Source organism: Grammomys surdaster, unplaced genomic scaffold (genome assembly GCF_004785775.1).
Source record: "Grammomys surdaster isolate TR1022 unplaced genomic scaffold, NIH_TR_1.0 142, whole genome shotgun sequence".
In the NCBI taxonomy this organism is placed as follows: domain Eukaryota; kingdom Metazoa; phylum Chordata; class Mammalia; order Rodentia; family Muridae; genus Grammomys; species Grammomys surdaster.
In genome coordinates, this window is record NW_021604600.1 from 1,348,840 (window position 1) to 1,366,408 (window position 17,569).

At 40.9% G+C, this 17,569-nt stretch overlaps 1 protein-coding gene across 1 annotated transcript in view; it reads left to right on the forward strand.

The window, feature by feature from the left end:
* The window catches only part of LOC114618523 (ATP-binding cassette sub-family A member 3-like), a 75,471-nt gene that overhangs the window by 20,548 nt on the left and 37,354 nt on the right, over nucleotides 1-17,569 (forward strand). Inside the window, exons 10-14 of the mRNA XM_028764306.1 lie at nucleotides 3,447-3,581; nucleotides 5,940-6,069; nucleotides 13,281-13,435; nucleotides 14,085-14,240; nucleotides 14,559-14,769. Of these exons, the coding sequence (XP_028620139.1) occupies nucleotides 3,447-3,581; nucleotides 5,940-6,069; nucleotides 13,281-13,435; nucleotides 14,085-14,240; nucleotides 14,559-14,769 (787 nt within the window). The remainder of the gene's footprint in view (nucleotides 1-3,446; nucleotides 3,582-5,939; nucleotides 6,070-13,280; nucleotides 13,436-14,084; nucleotides 14,241-14,558; nucleotides 14,770-17,569) is intronic.

Here is a 17,569-nt window from a genome sequence, read left to right on the forward strand (position 1 = left end):
TTTTCTAGGCAGCTTATGTTGTGGAATGTTTTCTTTCTCTTCAAACATGGCAGTTAGTTTTGCTGGGCATATTATTTAATGTTGGCTATAGTTTTTTAGGACTTGGAATGGATTTCGCTGGGGTTTTTTGGATTTCAAAGTTTCCACTTGAGAAATCAACTGTTATTCTGATAGCTATACCTCTATATGTGACAGTAATATTTTTCTCTTGCAACTTTCAGTATATTTTCTTTGTTATATATACTTAGCGTTTTAACTATGATATACCGTGGGAATTTAGTTATCTCTTTGGTATTCTATGTGCTTCTTGTTTCTTTATGGGTGTGTCTTTCCTTAGTTTAGGGAAAGTTTTTTTCCTGTTAAGAATAGCTTGCAAGTACTGGAAGAAATGAGGCAGGCTTTAAGCAGAAACAAGAGTGTAGTGGGCTTGATTATTGCTGATATAACAGCTTTAACTACATTAATTGCTAGCACCACTGCTTCCACAATTGCTGTGACACAAGAAGCTAAGACAGCTACTTTTGTTAATCATTTAGCAAAAAAATGTTACTAATGTGTTGAATATACAAAAGGATTTAGATAGGCATTTGGAAGAATGGATTGATGTTCTTTATCCTATTCAAATTACTGGAAGGAGGTTCAGAATTTAAGGGTAAGGAGCCATCTTGAGTGTCATGTCAAATACCATTGGATTCATGTTAGTTCTAAAATTTACAGTGGTAGTCATTATAATTAGGAAGAAGTTTAATGACACTTGCAGTGTATTTGGCATAATTCTAACACCTCTCTGGAAGTTTTAACAATATATAGGGAGCTTATGAATTACAAGGATGCTGCTCTGCTGAGTGTTGAAGTGGTAGATACTGCAGATAAAATTACCCATGGCCTGAGGTCAGTATTTCTATTTTGGTCAAGCTTCAAGAATGGCATATATAGCTTGATCATGCTAGCCCTTTTTCTCCTGGGAATACTTTTATTCCTGCCCATCATGTTAAAGCTTATCTTTAACAACATCAACATGCTGGCAGCCAAAGTACATGGCTTGAAAATGAAAATGGATCCCCAGACAGAGTTATTAATTTAACAGATTGGCAAGCCAAGGATGGATAAGATTCTGCGCAGAGCCTTACCAACCTAAGACATAAGTGCATTGCTTTTGATAATGCATATTCCATGACAGGTAAGAAAGGCACTCTTGTCAGAATGACCTAAAACAGGCTCAGTCTTGTTTATGAAATAAAAAAAGGGGGAGAGGTGGAGAGCCTTTGGGGCTGCTTGGCAAGAATCTGACATGGGCCAGGAACAAGGAAATGGGCTGCTTGGAAGGAATATGACATTGGCCAAGGACAAGGAAGTAGGCTTCAGGCAGGAATCAGATATTAGGCTAGAACAAAGAAGTAATTTCAGGCAGGAACCTAAATCTTAGGCTAGAACAAAGAAGTAATTTCAGACAGGAATCTAAATTTTAGGCTAGAACAAGGAAGTGGGCTTCAGACATGAAAATGACCTTGGGCTAGGACGGTGAAGTACTCTCAGATATTTTGGTCATCCTAATAAGCCCTTAGAAACAGTTATCATGGGAGTGTTCATGTAACTGTGTCTAATGCCTTGCTTTTTCTTTGACTATTTTTGTTTATTGTCTTGCTTGTTCCTTGATTATTTGCATCTATTGTACTGCAAGTTCCTCAAGCTAGAACTGATCTTAATACATGCATGTAATTAAAATGATATAAAAGCAAAAGTGGGGATGAAATAGGAGGTTCTAGGGAGGGGAAATGGGGAATGAGGATGACATCTGTATTGTAGATAAATAAAATATCCAATAAAAAAATAAAAAAAGAATCTGGGCTATCCTATTGACTTGAAATCTCTTTCATCTGTCCCTGTAATTTGAAGGTTTGGCCTTTACATGGTGTCCCACATTTCCCATGTGTTTCCTTTCATATATGTAGTGAGAATTTTGGTTTCTTTTTAATCATAGAAATACTATATGTTTTTGTTTTAATTCCAGGTGTAGGATATGGGGCTGATTCAGATTGTCCACAGAATCTGGCAGCTGCCTATGATTTGCCTCCTGCTCCAGCAGGAGCATGATTTTGCCAGCTGCAGATAGTTTTTGTGAGTGTGCAAAGTTTGAAATTCTGGGGACTTTAAGAGGATAAACACACACACACACACACACACACACACACACACACACACACATGATTCATGATAAAGTCCACTGTTTGGCCAGCTGGTGGTTGGATCCAGTTTGTCATAGTTTGTCAAGTGGCTGAAACTGGATATCCTGACGGTAAATATCAAACTTTCCCCAAGAAACTCAACATCCCTAATCATCTGGAAGTAGTCTAATGATATAAACATCCCCTTTCCCCTCTATCCTTTTTTCTTACCTACCTAGTGTTGGGGGAGTTCGAAAGGGTGGAATAGGGGTGGAGAAGGGCAGTCGAAAAAGAAACCCATAAAGTGGCCAAAAGTCCAGTTACATGTATTTATTTTTATTTTATTTTTTGTTTCTTAATTATTTGGTCTTGATCCTCTATTTTATCTTTGAGGGCTAATATTCTATATTCTACTTGGCTCATAGAGGCTTTCCTTTTATCTCTGAATTTGTTAGAGACAAAACAGGTTGGGAGAAAAGAAAAGATGTGGGGTTGGTTGGGACTAGAGGTTGGGAATGTCTTGGATGGAATCAGATGGACAGAAGGGATTGTCCTGATGTACTGTTTGTGTTTCCTGCTCCAAGCCAAAGTGTAAGATAAGTCTGGGTGAAAAGATCATATGTAATGTGAAAGAGTTTTGTGGTTTTGTGGATAGGTGGTGGGGATTCTGGCTCAAACCTAAGCTTCTTTGCAGTGAGGCAAAGGAAAGACTCGTCTAGGCTGGTACACAGGTTGTGAGAACCAGGCTAAATCAGGTAGGTTGAGGTTAAGGTGTGGATGAGGAAGTTGGGGTACTCTTCAGGCTTGGTCCTGGTAGAAACCTAGAGATTGGCTACAGCTTAGGAGATGTTGGACTAGACAGTGGTAGGTGATGTATGAACCTTGTGGAGGGGTTGGAGTACACAGATGTGGGTGTCCAGATTTAGACTGGGCACTTGCTGTGAGTCTCAGCAGAGACCTGGAGGGTTAAAGAAAAATGAGAATGTGTTTGCAGGGGTACTGACCAAGCTAGACCCAGAGGAAGATATAAGTCTGCAGACTAGATTCTAGAGAAGGACATGGGGAGTATGGCTATGGAGTCCAACTCAAATATTTATGATTTTAATGTGATAGTATATTTTGGGCCATTGGAATTCAAATTATAGCTAGGTTGTTCCAAAATCTGTTCTCAAGAACTGTATGCAGCCTATGTCAGTACAAACGCTATTAGGTTAAAGTGTTTTCTAGCATGTTGGGTTTTTTCCATGCCGTCAGTTATATTATTTTTATTCCCTTAATTAGCACTCTTACTGGTTTGGAGAACCAACTCAACAAAAACCTGAAATCACTCAATTTTATGAGAGAGTTGAAAGCAAGTATTTTGAAGCTGAACCAACTGATTTGACAGCAGGCATCCAGATCAAACACCTGTACAAGGTATTTTTCCATGAACCTCTTCCTCATGAGGCTGGGATTTAATTTGTATTCACTGTATACTTTTGATGTGAGAAATATGCAAATATTCAAGACTGTTATTTATTTATGCTAACAGGAGTTCATAGCCATTGCATTTACTTTTTCTGGAGAAAGATAAAAATGTTTTCTTTTGGTACTTAATAAATATTTAATTTTTCTACTAGAAGAAAATCTGATCCATATGAGCTGTGATGGATAGTCTATAAGTGTTGCCTTTTTAAAATGTATTATCGAATGGAGTTTTGTAACCTTGAGTGGATAAATATTAATCTTCATTTGCTAATGTTTTCTGTGTGGATGTAGCTTGCAGGTGGGCGTGGGTTCTGTTGGGCCGAGTTGTGGATCCCACGTGTCTGTTGCCCGAGGCAGCTGGAGCCCAGGCTTGGGGGTAGAAGCCCGGGAATTCGACTGTGTTCACTCACACAGTGCCAGGCAGACATCGGGCCGTAAAAAGTCACAGAACTCCACTCTGGGCGTGGGGAGAACACAGTCTGAGACCCCACATGGGCCGGAGCTCTTGGGTTGGGGGGTCGCCAGGCTGAGGCGGCTGGTCAGAGACTGATTGGTCTCAGCCCTTGGGCTCCCAGGCACCACTGAGAGGCTGCTGAAGGGTTGAGACCAGGGACATACGGGCTGGACCGGCCCGCAGCCAAAATGGGCAAGGGGAGAAGCTCCAGCAGCGCCCCATGCGGTAGATGAGACTATTGGTCGAGGTGACTCATTTGGCTGGGTCATGGCTGGCTTGGATTGGTGGACTCCGTGGCTGGACACGGATTGGTAGTTGAAGACCTTTTCCAAGGTCCTCCACGGTGGGCCCCAAAGATGAGAGGTAGTCCATGATGGTTTTAAAAGGTTTATTGTCATGGCGGAAAGTGGATGAAGCTGTACCCCATGTTCTCAGGGAAGGCCTGAGGTTAAATACCTTTTGCAAGTAGGAGGAGAGTTTGAGAAAAAAAAAATGTTTAATTGGCTATGCCCTCTGGCCTTTAGGTATGTCATTAATATGGAGATCACTTAAGGCTCTGCCGCCTGTAGTCATGTCCTCTACCTGTGGAGGAGCTGGTAGGTGCATTGTCCTACATGCCTGAAAGGCACCGATCGATGGAGATCTTCTGCCTCGTGTCAGGGGCCTGGAGTCTTGGAGTGTGGCGAAATGCATGCCACCCCTTGCAAGAAAATCTGTGAGGTCTCCAACCTGTTGGGTCTCTCTCTGGCCATCTCTAGCCAGTGCTCGACCAGAAACCATGCTGTCCCTCACAGCCCACCACCCCACAGTTTTCTATTCATCTGCTTCTTTCCCCTTTGCCTGGGTGGTTGTTGGGGGAGGGCAGAAGGAACTCTTGGATCTGTCAGTTTTGCTGGATTTTTGGTAAGTATGCAGCTCAGGCTAGTCATATGTTTTCTGGTATTTACTTCTCTCTCAAGGGTCTGCATAAGCTTGAGCTTTGAGATCCTAACTCTAGAGCTTGAAGATACTCCAGAATGTAGATGGTGTTTACTCTCTTATAGACCTTTCCTAGCTTTGTTATATTACAAAGAGTCTCTATTTTGCTTTTATCAATCTAGGTGCAACATTTATCTTTGCTCTAAACTTCAAATCTTTTGTCAACACTTTGTGAATATTAGTAACAAATAATATAGTTTGAGCTATAGGCAGCTTACTCAAGGAATTCATGGGCTATGACCATTTCCCCAGCTGTACTTTGTGTGTGTGTGTTCGTTCGAGTGCATGGTCACATGAATATGGTCATGTGCCACAACTCACACATAGAGGTCAGAAAACAAACTGTGGGTGTCTGTCCTAGCCCCACATCTTCTTTGAGGCAGGAGATTCTGTTGTTTTTTGACTGTACATGCTAGATAAGATAGCTCACTAGCTTCAAAGAATTCTCCTGCTTCTGCCTCTCATACTCCTGTTGGAGCATTAGGACCATGGATGTGTCCAGCTTTTATGTGGTTTCTGAGGATTAAAACTCAGATCCTTATCTTTGCACAGCAAGTGCTTTTGTCTACCTGCTGTTGTTCCCCAAATAGTGACTGAAGAAGAGTGTGGCATCACCAGCTTCATGGTGGTAATTAAAACAAAGCAGGAATGGATGGGATTGTTCAGGGAAGTGTTGTACCTCTACTGTGTAATTCTAAAACTCACATATCTTTAAATAAGTTTCTCCTCTTTGATGTTTTTCCATATTACACTCTATTTCCCCATGAGATTAATATGGAGTCTTATTTTGTCCATAAAAAGTTGCTGCAAGTAGTTGTTCTTCCAAACTGTTTATGAAGGCTGTATAGTTCACACATATGGGCTTCCCCCAACAGGTATTCCAAAAGAATAACACCACCAAGTTTGCCATCAAGGACTTGTCTTTGAACTTATATGAAGGACAGATCACTGTTCTTCTAGGACATAATGGGGCAGGAAAGTCCACTACCCTGTCCATCCTCTCAGGTAGGTAGGTGTTCAGCTCAATCCAGAAGGGACCGTTACTCAGAAACTGGGGATAAAGCAATGAGATTTGCATGATATAGTTTAATAGTCTGCTTTGTCTTCAAGTTTATAAGTAATGTAAAAGTTTAAAAGTTCATGTTTTGGGGGAGATAATACATAACAATTAAAAGATCAATACTTGAAGAAGACAGTACATTTTTTAGTATGTATGTTTCTAAGAACAGAGCACCAAAACCCTCAAAACAAAACCTGAAAGATTTGAAAAAGCAGGGAACACATTTGCATCTCAGAAATTAAAAACACAAACAAAAGACAATAACCTGGTTGAGGATTAAGGACAATCAAAATTTAAAGTTACTACAGTTGTACTTGTGTGCAAAGACCAGAAGCCAATGTCCTGAATCACTTCTCCACTATATATATTTTGAGACAGTTTCTCAGTGAAACCAGAGCTCACCCTTTCAGCTATCATGGTTGATTTGCAAGCCATAGGAATGATTTTTGTCTCTGCCTCAGTCCTTACTCCTATTTTACCATTTACCACCACCACCACCACCACCAGTAGCAACAGCAACACAACCACCACCACCCATCAGTGCAGGAATTAAAAGTCACACCAGTGTACCTGGTTTTTAATGTGAGTTCTGGGAATCTAAACTCAGGTCTTTGTGTTTGTACATCAAGCACGCAAACACTTTACTAAATGAGTCACCACTACAGATCAAGAAATCTTATAAAAGAGAAAAGGAAGAGGAGCAGAAAGAGGGAACAGAGGAGGAGCATAAGAAGAGGGAGGAAGAGGAAGAGCTGAGGGAGGAAGAAGAGCAGAAGGAAGAACAGAAGAGAGAAAGTGGGGGAGGCGGGACCAAGTGTGATCTAGAGAAGAAGTGTACAAACCAAGATAAAAAATTCATTAATGGAAATTAACAATAGGTGTGGACTGACAAAAAAAAAAGAACCACTGAATTTGAAGTAACATTGATAGATGTTATGTAACAGAAAAAGGAAAATCAACAGCATCAGAGAAATACAGGCACCTTTAAGTTCACTGAATGTATGTGTATTATCATTGTCAGGAAAAGGAGAAAGAAGGAGAAAAGAATTCTAGGAAATAAAAATTGAAAATATCAGATGACATATTCACGAAACAAACAAATCTTTAATAAGATAAACTTAAGTCCACACCCAACACATAATAGGAAATTCTGAAAAACAGAAACAGAAAATGTTGAAAGCACCTAGAGTGTCACTCATTACATGTGACAGAGCCCCTTGACACTAAGAGGTGACTTTTTAATCAGACACAACATAGGCCACATGGGAATGAAGCAATACATTAAACTGGTGAAAGAAACAACTAACAGCCAAGGGATTGAGGCCACTTTTCAGGAGAGCACATGGAGGAATGATACCCCAAGATGAGCAAAACCTGGAGTTCATGTCTAGAAAACTGCTTGCCAGAAACTGGCTGAGTCTAAGCAGACCCGGGTAGAAATGTACATGCACACACTCTACCATCAAATAAGTGTGATTGTCAAAAAGATGTTATGTTGTGTTTTACCAAGATAGTAATACGAATCCATAGGAAGAAATTAGAAGAGCAGTGCTGTCTTAGTTATGTTTTCTATTGCTGTGAAGAGACACCATGACCACAGCAAGCAGGACAAAGAAAACATTTAATTTGAGCTGGCTTATAGGTTCACAGGTTTAGTTCTTTATCATCACGGTGGGAAGCATGGTCACACCCATGCAGTCATGGTGCTGGAGAAGGAGCTAAGAGTTCTATATCTGAGTCTCAATCAGCAGGTAGCAGAAAGAGAAAAATGGGGTGGGAGACAGAGAGAAAGGGGGGGCTTGGCTTAAGCATTTGACACCTAAAATCCCATCCCCAGTAACACACTTCCTCCAACAAGGCCACACTGACTTCAACAAAGTCACACCTTCTAATAGTGCCACTCCTTGGTGAACAAGTGACCCAATCCATTCTGCCCCATGCTTGGGCACCAAGTGTCCCAGTCAATTCAGGTCAGTCAACAGGGTCTAGCAAGAGAGAGAGTGGGGATGGAGGGGCAAGAGACACGAAGAATGGAGACAAGACAGAGTGTCTGTTCAAGTCCTGTTTATTGAAAGGAAATCCTGGGTATATATAAGCACACGCAGGGGAACACAGCTGAAGACACTTTACCACGTGCGCCTTGCAACTGAGGGCATTAAACAACAAAACAAAATATGTAAGAAAAACAAGTTGTTTATCAGTGTGTGCTCAGCTGTTTCGGGCTGTTGAAAACAAGTCTCTTGTCGGGGTGTATGGCCTGAGATGGCTGCAAAGATGATAGCCGATTTCTGCTAAGACTTGGCTCCCAACAACCAAGCATTCAAATCTATAAGCCTATGGAGACCATTCTTATTCAAAGTTTAAAAAGTGTTAAAGAAGAAGGGAAATGTAACAATCTTTACAAACACATTTTCATCATTTTCTTAACAAACCAAAATATACCACTACATCATAGTTAATAACACATACAGATGTTGTGTGTAATCAATAGTATCAAAAAGGAGGTGCAGCTATACAGATAATCACTCTATTTTCTGGAATTAAATTATTATCAATTTGTAATGACTCCAAAACAACTACAAAGATAAATAAAAAGCATTGGCAGTCAGGAGTGAGGGTGAATGCCTGTGATTCCAATACCTAAGAGATAGTAGCAGGTAGATAAGCAGTTGGAGATCATCCTCACTACATAGCAAGTTCAAGGCATCTAGGCTATATGAGATTCTATCTCAAAGAAACAAGCAGACAAGCAATAGTGAAGAAAGAATGAAAGGAAATAAAAATATTATGATAGAAATGTTTGATAGAGCATTTGATAGAAATGTGTGTGGTGGTTTTAAATGTGTTTGACAAGAGACAGCCAGGGTTGGACATCATGCTGCAGCTGTACTTGGTAATGTATACTAGTAACTCAGGTGGTACTAGTTTTGAAGGCATGAGGGGGTCATGGAGAACAACTGAGGCCTGACACAGTGAGAGGCCACAGAAGGCCACTGGCGAAAATGCAGCCTTGGTTGCAGTTGACAGCCAAGGACTGAAGGGGTCATGCAAAGAAGTTGAGGCTTGGCACCATGAAGAGAGCCTATGAGAGGCTATTTGTGAAGCATCATTGCAGCAGAAGACCCCAGTGTATTGGAGATGCTGGTACTATGGAAAGACCATCAAGAACAGCAGCAACAGTGGAGTGGAGTCAACCAGAGCCTAGAGGGCTACAGAGAGAGGAGCTGGAGAAGTGACAGGCAAGCCCTTTAGAGGAGCCCAGAAGATCATGTGTGGATCTTGAGGTTGACTTGGAGACCCCAAGATGTCAAAGCTGTGAGATACCTACTGAGAAAAGCTGCTAACAGGGAGTAGAACCAGCCCATGAAAAAGAAGTTTTTGCAGTCAACAAAGATGAAGAAGGAGGTGGAGATCTGAAGACTCCTTTGATGTCAGACATGGAGATGGAAAGTTTGAAGTTTGCCCAGCTGGTTTCCTGTCTTGCTTTGGAGATTACAGTTAAGTGATTAGATGAATCTCAGAAGAGACTTTGAACTTTAGACTTTTAACCTTGTTGAGACTGCTATAGACTGTGGGAACTTTGAAAGTTAAACTAATGTATTTTTTATTATGCTATGGTTTGTATGGCCCCCATTAACTTTTGTGTTTGAACAAGCCTTTTGGGGGTCAGGGGGTAGAATGTGGTGGTTTAACTATGCTTAGGCCAGGAAGTGATACTATTAGGTGTTGAGGTAAATAGTTAAAATCGGCCACCAGTCAAGCCAACTATCTATGCTGCAGCGGCTCTGCCTAGCTCAGCTGCCATGTTTCTCGGCCAGAGGCTACATGCGCGTGAAGCCAGAAACACCAGCCCTAACACCTACAAGACATCAGTGTGGGAGATGGCTCCCCCAATCTTCCATACTGTCTCCGCAAGGCTGGGCATTGACCAGACCATCCCACCATCCACGTGGGCCAGTAGGAAAATGAGACTCTAATGCTTAAATTATTCAAAAGCTTATATATTTGGTAATGATCTGTAACAAGATGCCCATACAATCGGAAGTGTAACCCAATACCCAACCTAGATATATCAACTACCTTTGACTGCTACAGACACATGAACATCTGCCTCCATGTTCCCCTTTCTCTCATTCCTCTCTCCTAGCTCCTCCTCTTCCTTCTCCTCCTCTCCTCCTTACTCCTCCTCTTCCTCTCCTTACTCCTCCCACCTTAGCTCCTTCTACAATTAGGAGGTGTGGTCTTGGAGTAAGTGTGGCCTTGTTCAAGGAAGTCTGTCACTGTGGGGGTGGGCAATGAGATCCTCCTCCTAACAATGTGGGAGCCAATCTTCTTCTAGTGCCCTTCAGATGAAGAGATAGAACTTTCAGCTCCTCCTGCACCATGCCTGCCTAGATGCTACCTTAATGATAATGGACTGAACCTTTGAACCTGTAAGCCAGCCCCAATTAAACGTTGTCCTTATAAGTTGCTTTGCTCATGGTATTTGTTGACAGCAGTAAAAACCTGAGACAATGCTTAAGAAATTGACAAAGGGAACAGAGAACTAAGGAGCACAGAAAACAAAAGGGTGGCAGCTAGAAACCCAGCCAATATCAATAATTATATTAAATGTGGATTATTTGCTTCAAAACACAGGAGGCATGCAGGAGCAATTGCAATGGCCTGTGTTGTTTAAGGGTCTCCTATACTCCCCTGTCAGTGTTGGAAAAGGTTTCTCATACCTAGTCCTGGGTTTGTTACATAGTCTATGGTTCTTGTGGAAGAACATTATTACCCCAAGTGGCATAACATCATTTAAAATAAAAATAATACATGTACACACAAACACACACACCACACACAGCTTTAGATAAACAAAATAATATGATTCCTATATCTTTTTACAGCATCCTCAGTGTTTATTTTCCCACCTCTCTTTCTTTCCCCCTACTGTTAAACCCTTTACCCCACTTCCTCCCCATCCTTCTCTTTATAGTGCCTGTGTCCTGCTCTTCCACATTCTTCTACTCTTCCCTACCCCCAGTTCCTTTTTACTCTCTGCTTTTAATGGTTACTATAGGTTATATATTCACACTTGCCTTTCTGGGTTTGAGTTACCTCATTCAGCATAATATTTTTGCTGAAGGTGCCACACATTGGACACAGTGTTTGAAGGCAATGAGTTGGACCTGACTCAGAAGCCTTTTCCTTAAGGACTAGTTCTCATAATATCAGAAGGAGCTTTGCAAGGCACCAAAGGAAAAGGCAATCAATAGACCTAGCCATCTATAAAGCATATGAACCATAAGAGTGGCCAGCATGACAAGATATTCTGAGTGGCACTTTATCTTAGGGGTAACCAACTGCTGTCTAGTTGAATGTATGGGCTACACAAGAGGCATTCTTGTTTGGTACTATAAACCTAGCCAACTACCCATGTTTAGAGAAGCCATGAACCCTACAAGAGAATGGCTACTGCCATTTTCCTCAACAAACATAATTTGTATCTGTATTCTAAATACTTATCCTTATACCCACAGATAAATGTAGCTTTCACCACTCACCAAAGAATATTCTTCCTGCAATAGGTGGAAACTATTAGAAAAATCAACAACTGTACAAAATGCAGATAATACATAATCACGTGGTTTTTAACTCAAACTGATAATTCTGCAACACAACCCATATATCTAAGACTCAGGAATAACTGATGAAGAGGGGGCAGAAAAATGGTCTAGAACCAAAGGCCTATGAAATCTGCTGTTCATGCTCCATGTCCTTTAACATCATGGTTGCCCAAACAAGCATAATGACAACATGAGTTGACATGCTAATGTGAACAGGGGAAATTCCACGTGGTCCCATTCTTACATGAAGAGCTACAGTTGGCTAATAACTACTGAGACAGAAGAGCTCATCCAATGTCCAATCCCAAGTGGTCAGTACTAGAGGTTTACATATGAGCAGAGCAAAATGGCTTTGGTAGATTATATGTACATACATGGACATATGTGTGTGTGCGCACGTGCATGTGCATGTAACAATAACAAAACACCATGAATATGGAGGGAGACACGGGAGGAATTGGAGGGAGGTGTATAGAAGTGATGTATAAATTCATATTATTAGTCTATGAAAAAAGGATTGTCAGATGGGATTGAATATGCTTATCACTACAACATCTTCAAGAGACACAGGTTAGAGTCTAGGGTATAAATATATTGAAAGTAAAAAATACGTATCCTGCAAGTAGCAGTGGCTATAAAGTTAGAGTGGAAATCCAAATGTCAAAAAAAAGACCCTTTAAAACTATAAAATACAAGCATATTTGATAATTACTAAACTCAGTGTGGAAGGTCCATGATTGAAACTAAATGTCAGAAAATGACAGTTTCATTTTAGAACAACTAAAATCAGGATAATTTATTTAATATAAAAACTTGTCATGAAAAGGGGTCAGACTCCAGGACAACAGAGGCAATTTATGACCATAGTCACTCTGGCTGTTTTCTAACAGAATTAATTAATAGGTAATCTGGCAAATCTGTAGTTCCAGCTACTTAGGAGACTGAGGTAGGAGGATCCCTTGACCCCAAGAGTTCAACAGACCAGTCTGAGCAACATAAGATCTTTTCTCAAAAAAAAAAAAAAATTACCGAGTTACCACATTTAAAGTAATATTTCTCCTTATTAAAGTTAGACACTCATTACAGCTGCCTAAGACTGTATAACCATCTGAACCATTATGAAATTACTCTCGGTAACTAGATAATTTTTTCCACCAACCAGAATTTAAGTTCTTAAAGGAGAATGGTTTTATGATGTGTATTTTCCAGCTTAAAAAGTGTTCCTGAGTCTATTGCAGGTCAGAGACTGTACTATAAATAGTAACTGTTGACAAGTGGCTGGTAGTGGTTATAGACTCTCCCTATGCTACACTACCATGCTTCTATCGCTCTGAGTGATTTTCCCTTCTCCAGTGAATATTGGAAACCACAGCATACAGGGAAGCAGGGAAATGCAGTAAGTCATTCCTAACATGATCCTAAAGGAGGCAACGAGTATTGTCAGTCATCTACAATGCTAGTGGGCAATCCGTGTGTAGACTTTGTCAGAGGAACCAATGAGCATGTTTCCTCACACAAGCAGTGTTTCATCTTTTGCCTGATTCTAGGTCTCTATCCCCCAACCAGTGGAGAGGCCTATGTCCTTGGAGAAGACATCTCACAGCATATGGATCAAATCAGAAATTCCTTGGGCCTATGTCCTCAGCAGAACCTATTGTTTGATCACTTGACAGTATCAGAACACCTTTATTTCTACTGCAGTGTAAGCCAAGGATATCCCCCTACCCCCAATTCCCTGTTCACCAACTCCCAATATCCTTATTTTTATAAAGCTCAAGAAATGATTTGAGATGAATTTTCCTCTAAACTTAAGGAATGGAAAGAAAAGATGAATGGCCACAGAGCTGATGTATGGAAGGGGCTGATGTGAGGTATTTGTAAGACTCAGAGGTCAGGAGTGGAGTGAAACATGACCTTTGGGACAGCTGTACTTGTGAGCCCATAACAGCTATGGTGGCCTGCACAGTCCTGCACAAGATTGAGCCAGTCAACAGTCCAGTATAGACTGGAGGGGCTCACAAAGCCCCACCTTTAGATGAGGAGCTTTGGCAGCTGACTACTGCTGAGATAGGGAAAGTAGCTGTTGTTAGAGGACTCCTACTCCAGTGAGTGGCCCCACATGCATCTGCAGACAGACAGCACTGACTGGACCCAGTGGCTTATGAAAGACAGAGTGAAGTTGGGAGGCAGGCATGGTAGTGAGTGCTGAGAGGAGTCAGAAGGGGAGTGGGAGATTGGTATGATCAAAATACATGATATACACATATGCAATTCTCAAAACCAGGACATGATTTTTAAAAGGAACTCATAAGACTATTGAAGGTGTCATGCAGACTCTTGTCTTTTTCTAGATAAAAGGAGTACCTCAGAAGATGTATCTTGAGGAAACTAACAACATGCTGTCAGCTTTTAACCTGATAGAAAAGCGTGATGCATTTTCGAAGTCACTGAGTGGAGGCATGAAGCGTAAACTCGCCATCATTATAGCCCTGATAGGGGGCTCCAAGGTAAAGGGAGAAAGCTAAAACAGATAACTCTGTGCTTCATCTGGTTTAAAAATCCGAGTGCTATAAACCTGAAAGCTGACACAGATTTAACACTTTGAAAGCAGCTTTCTTAGGTGGAATTCACATTGTCAACCTCATTGGTATAAAATGACCATGGGTTTGGCTTTAGTACAAAAGTCTTAGTCTTATATTAAACCTACTATCTGTGATCAGTCAAACATTTTGCTTAAAAAGAAAAGGAAGAGCAAGCCTAGTACTGGTAGGACCCTCGTGGGACCAGTGCGTGTTTACTCGGTCATAGAATTGTTCTGTCTCTAGGTGGTGATACTTGATGAGCCAACATCCGGCATGGACCCAGCCTCAAGGAGGACCACCTGGGATATCCTTCAAACATACAAGCAGAATCGTACCATCCTGCTGACCACCCACTACATGGATGAAGCTGATGTGCTGGGTGATCGCATTGCTATCTTGGTCAGGGGGACCTTGCGATGCTGCGGCTCTTCAATCTTCCTGAAAAGACTATACGGTCCATTTCCTTTGATTATTCTTAGGATGTTGTTGCCTAAACAATACTCAAAACCCATTGGTTTTGTATGTATTGTCAAAATTTGAATAATGCACTATGCTGTGTTCAACTAACATTCAGCTGCAAGTCCTTTGAGTAGTTGTTTCTATTTTCTTCAAAATTATTTCCCACTTCTATGTTCTGTGTTGGTTGTATCATATTATCCATTCTGTAACATGATTTCTAGATAATTGTAATCTAGTGCAGTTATCCATCAATGAGATGATAGCTATATTCAGAGATATAGAAATAGAGAAAAGAGGGGGATAGATATCTTTCTAATTTCCCTGGTGGTATTTTTTGGTGTAACTCATTGGCTCTTTAAAGTGCATGTGACCTAATCACACATAATTCTGAGTTGCCCAGCCTTTCCCTCCTACTGATTTATAACTTCAACCTATTTTTATCTGAGAAGATAGTTTAATCTATCTTTTAGTATCTGTATTGACTCATACTGTGATCACAGAAGAATATGCATTCTGCTAAGGTATTATAGACTGTTCCCTACTTCTGTTTCTTGTCAAGCATCTCTTATTTCAATGCAAAGAGCTGTGAGTGCTCACTTTACTTATATGGTATGCCTTTGTTTCTGGGTCCATTTCTATTGCTTTTTGCCCCTGGCTAAGCATTATCTCATGCTACATTATCTCATGCTATCTGGAACCCTTTGAATGGTTGCTGTAACACATGTGCTATGTTGTCAAATGTGTAGACTTGTTAGGGAAATGTTTTTCAAGAGTTTTTCACCCCTTGCCAACATCCTATAGCGTTAGTATTTTAATAAATCCCAGCGTGGGATTACTACTGGCCAATAATTATGAGTTATTACTTACTAGTTTCTATGTTCCATCTTCACTGCTCTTCACCCAATTGAGCAGCCCTCTGGGCCTCATTCACTTGGCCCCTTTACACAGTATCTCTGCTTCTCTGTCCTACACACTCCTCAGGCATGGTGTCTCTCTTCTTCCTCCTTCCTCGAAGTCCCAAGCCCAGGAAACCTACAAACCCCACCTATGTCTCTCCTCTCCAGCTTTGACTGTTGTCATCTTTATTTACCAATCAGAATTAATTGGGAGTAGGTTCCCAGAATCTATGTATAGACCCTCTGGTGTAAACAGTTTTGAGAGACCCAATTAATATTAGAATATAAACAGCTACAACATCCAGTTGAAGCATTTTGTGCATTGAGACTTGCTTTTCACCTTTACTAATATGGGCCCAGGTACCTTTCACTACGTATATTTCAAATCTATGGCCAAAGCAAGAGTACCATGAAGTCTTCACTACATTTCCTAACTGATCATCACTGATTCACCACTTTGGCTTAGCTATGCAAGCTCTAGTCTTTTATGAGATGATAATGGGATTTTTATTTAAAAAGGTAAATCCAATCTCATAGTGTCTCTTGGTGTGGATATAACCTGTCACATAGCAAAGACAAAAGGAGATGCCATTATGAGATTTCTGTAGGTATTTCTTTTAACTTTTAGTTGTGTGTGTATGTTTTATGTGTGTGTTGGTGTATATGTTCATGTGTCCATAGATAGAGACCAGAGGAAGAAATTGGGTGTCTTCCACTATTGTTCTCAGCCTAATTCTCCTGAGACAGTTTCTCTCATTAAAGCAGAAACATATAGTGATCGCTGAGGGTCTGCCAGTCTTCACCCTACAACTCTGGCATTATAGGCCTGCTTGCCATGCTGGATATTCATGTTTGTGCTAGGGATTCAAACTCAGGTCCTCACACTTGAACAGAAAGTGCCCTTAGGCACTGAGCCATCGCTCTAGCTCTGGTTTAACAGTTACTTTACTACAGAGCTCTGCATGAAAATCATCTGCATAACTTGTAGCTGTAGTCTTGTTGTACTAGGAAGTATTTGGGAACCCAAAAAAACCATCAGTGCGGTCACAATTGGGTCTCTATGCAAGCTTGGGTTTGGGCTTCCAGCCAACCCTGACTCAACAGGATGGGAAGATGGAGCCCCAAGTCTAATTTCAGAGAAGCATTTATAGAGGCAAGCAAACAAACAAGGGGGCTTCTAGCCTGCCACATATTTGACTGGGGGTGCATTATGGCCTTTAACATAATTGGCTGGTGCTGGGAGCCAATCATAAGCTTAACTTCTTTTCCTCCTGATTTTTGGTTGTTGGAAAGTGAAATGCCAGGAGCAAGCTTGTAATCCGGAGGTGTAGTTTTGTTGGAGAGTGGCCTGAAACTGGTTCTAGACTCCGGCATGTTGGGGAGTAACCAGGAAACTGGTATTAGGTGCCAGGTTTTTTTTTATTGGATATTTTATTTATTTACATTTCAGATGTCATCCTCTTTCCCCATTTCCCCTCCCTAGAACACCCCATCCCATCCCTCCTCCTCCTTTTTACTTTTATACCATTTTAATTACATGCGAGCATTAAGTTCAGTTCTAGGTTGAGGGACTAGCAATACAATAGATGCAAATAGTTAAGGAACAAGCAAGACAATAAACACAAATAGTCAAAGAACAAACAAGGCAATAAACAAAATTCTGTGAACACTCCCATAATCACTGTTTCTAAGGGCTTGTCAGGATGATCAAAATATCTGAGCCAACTTTCCTGTCCTAGCCCAAAGTCATTTTCATGTCTGAAGCCTACTTCCTTATTCTAGCCTAAAATTTAAATTCCTGCCTGAAATTACTTCTTTGTTTTAGGCCAGTTTGTTTTTAGTTTACTTGAGTTCAACCTTAGGTCAAGTTCTATAAGAAGGAGCCTGAACCCAAAGGAT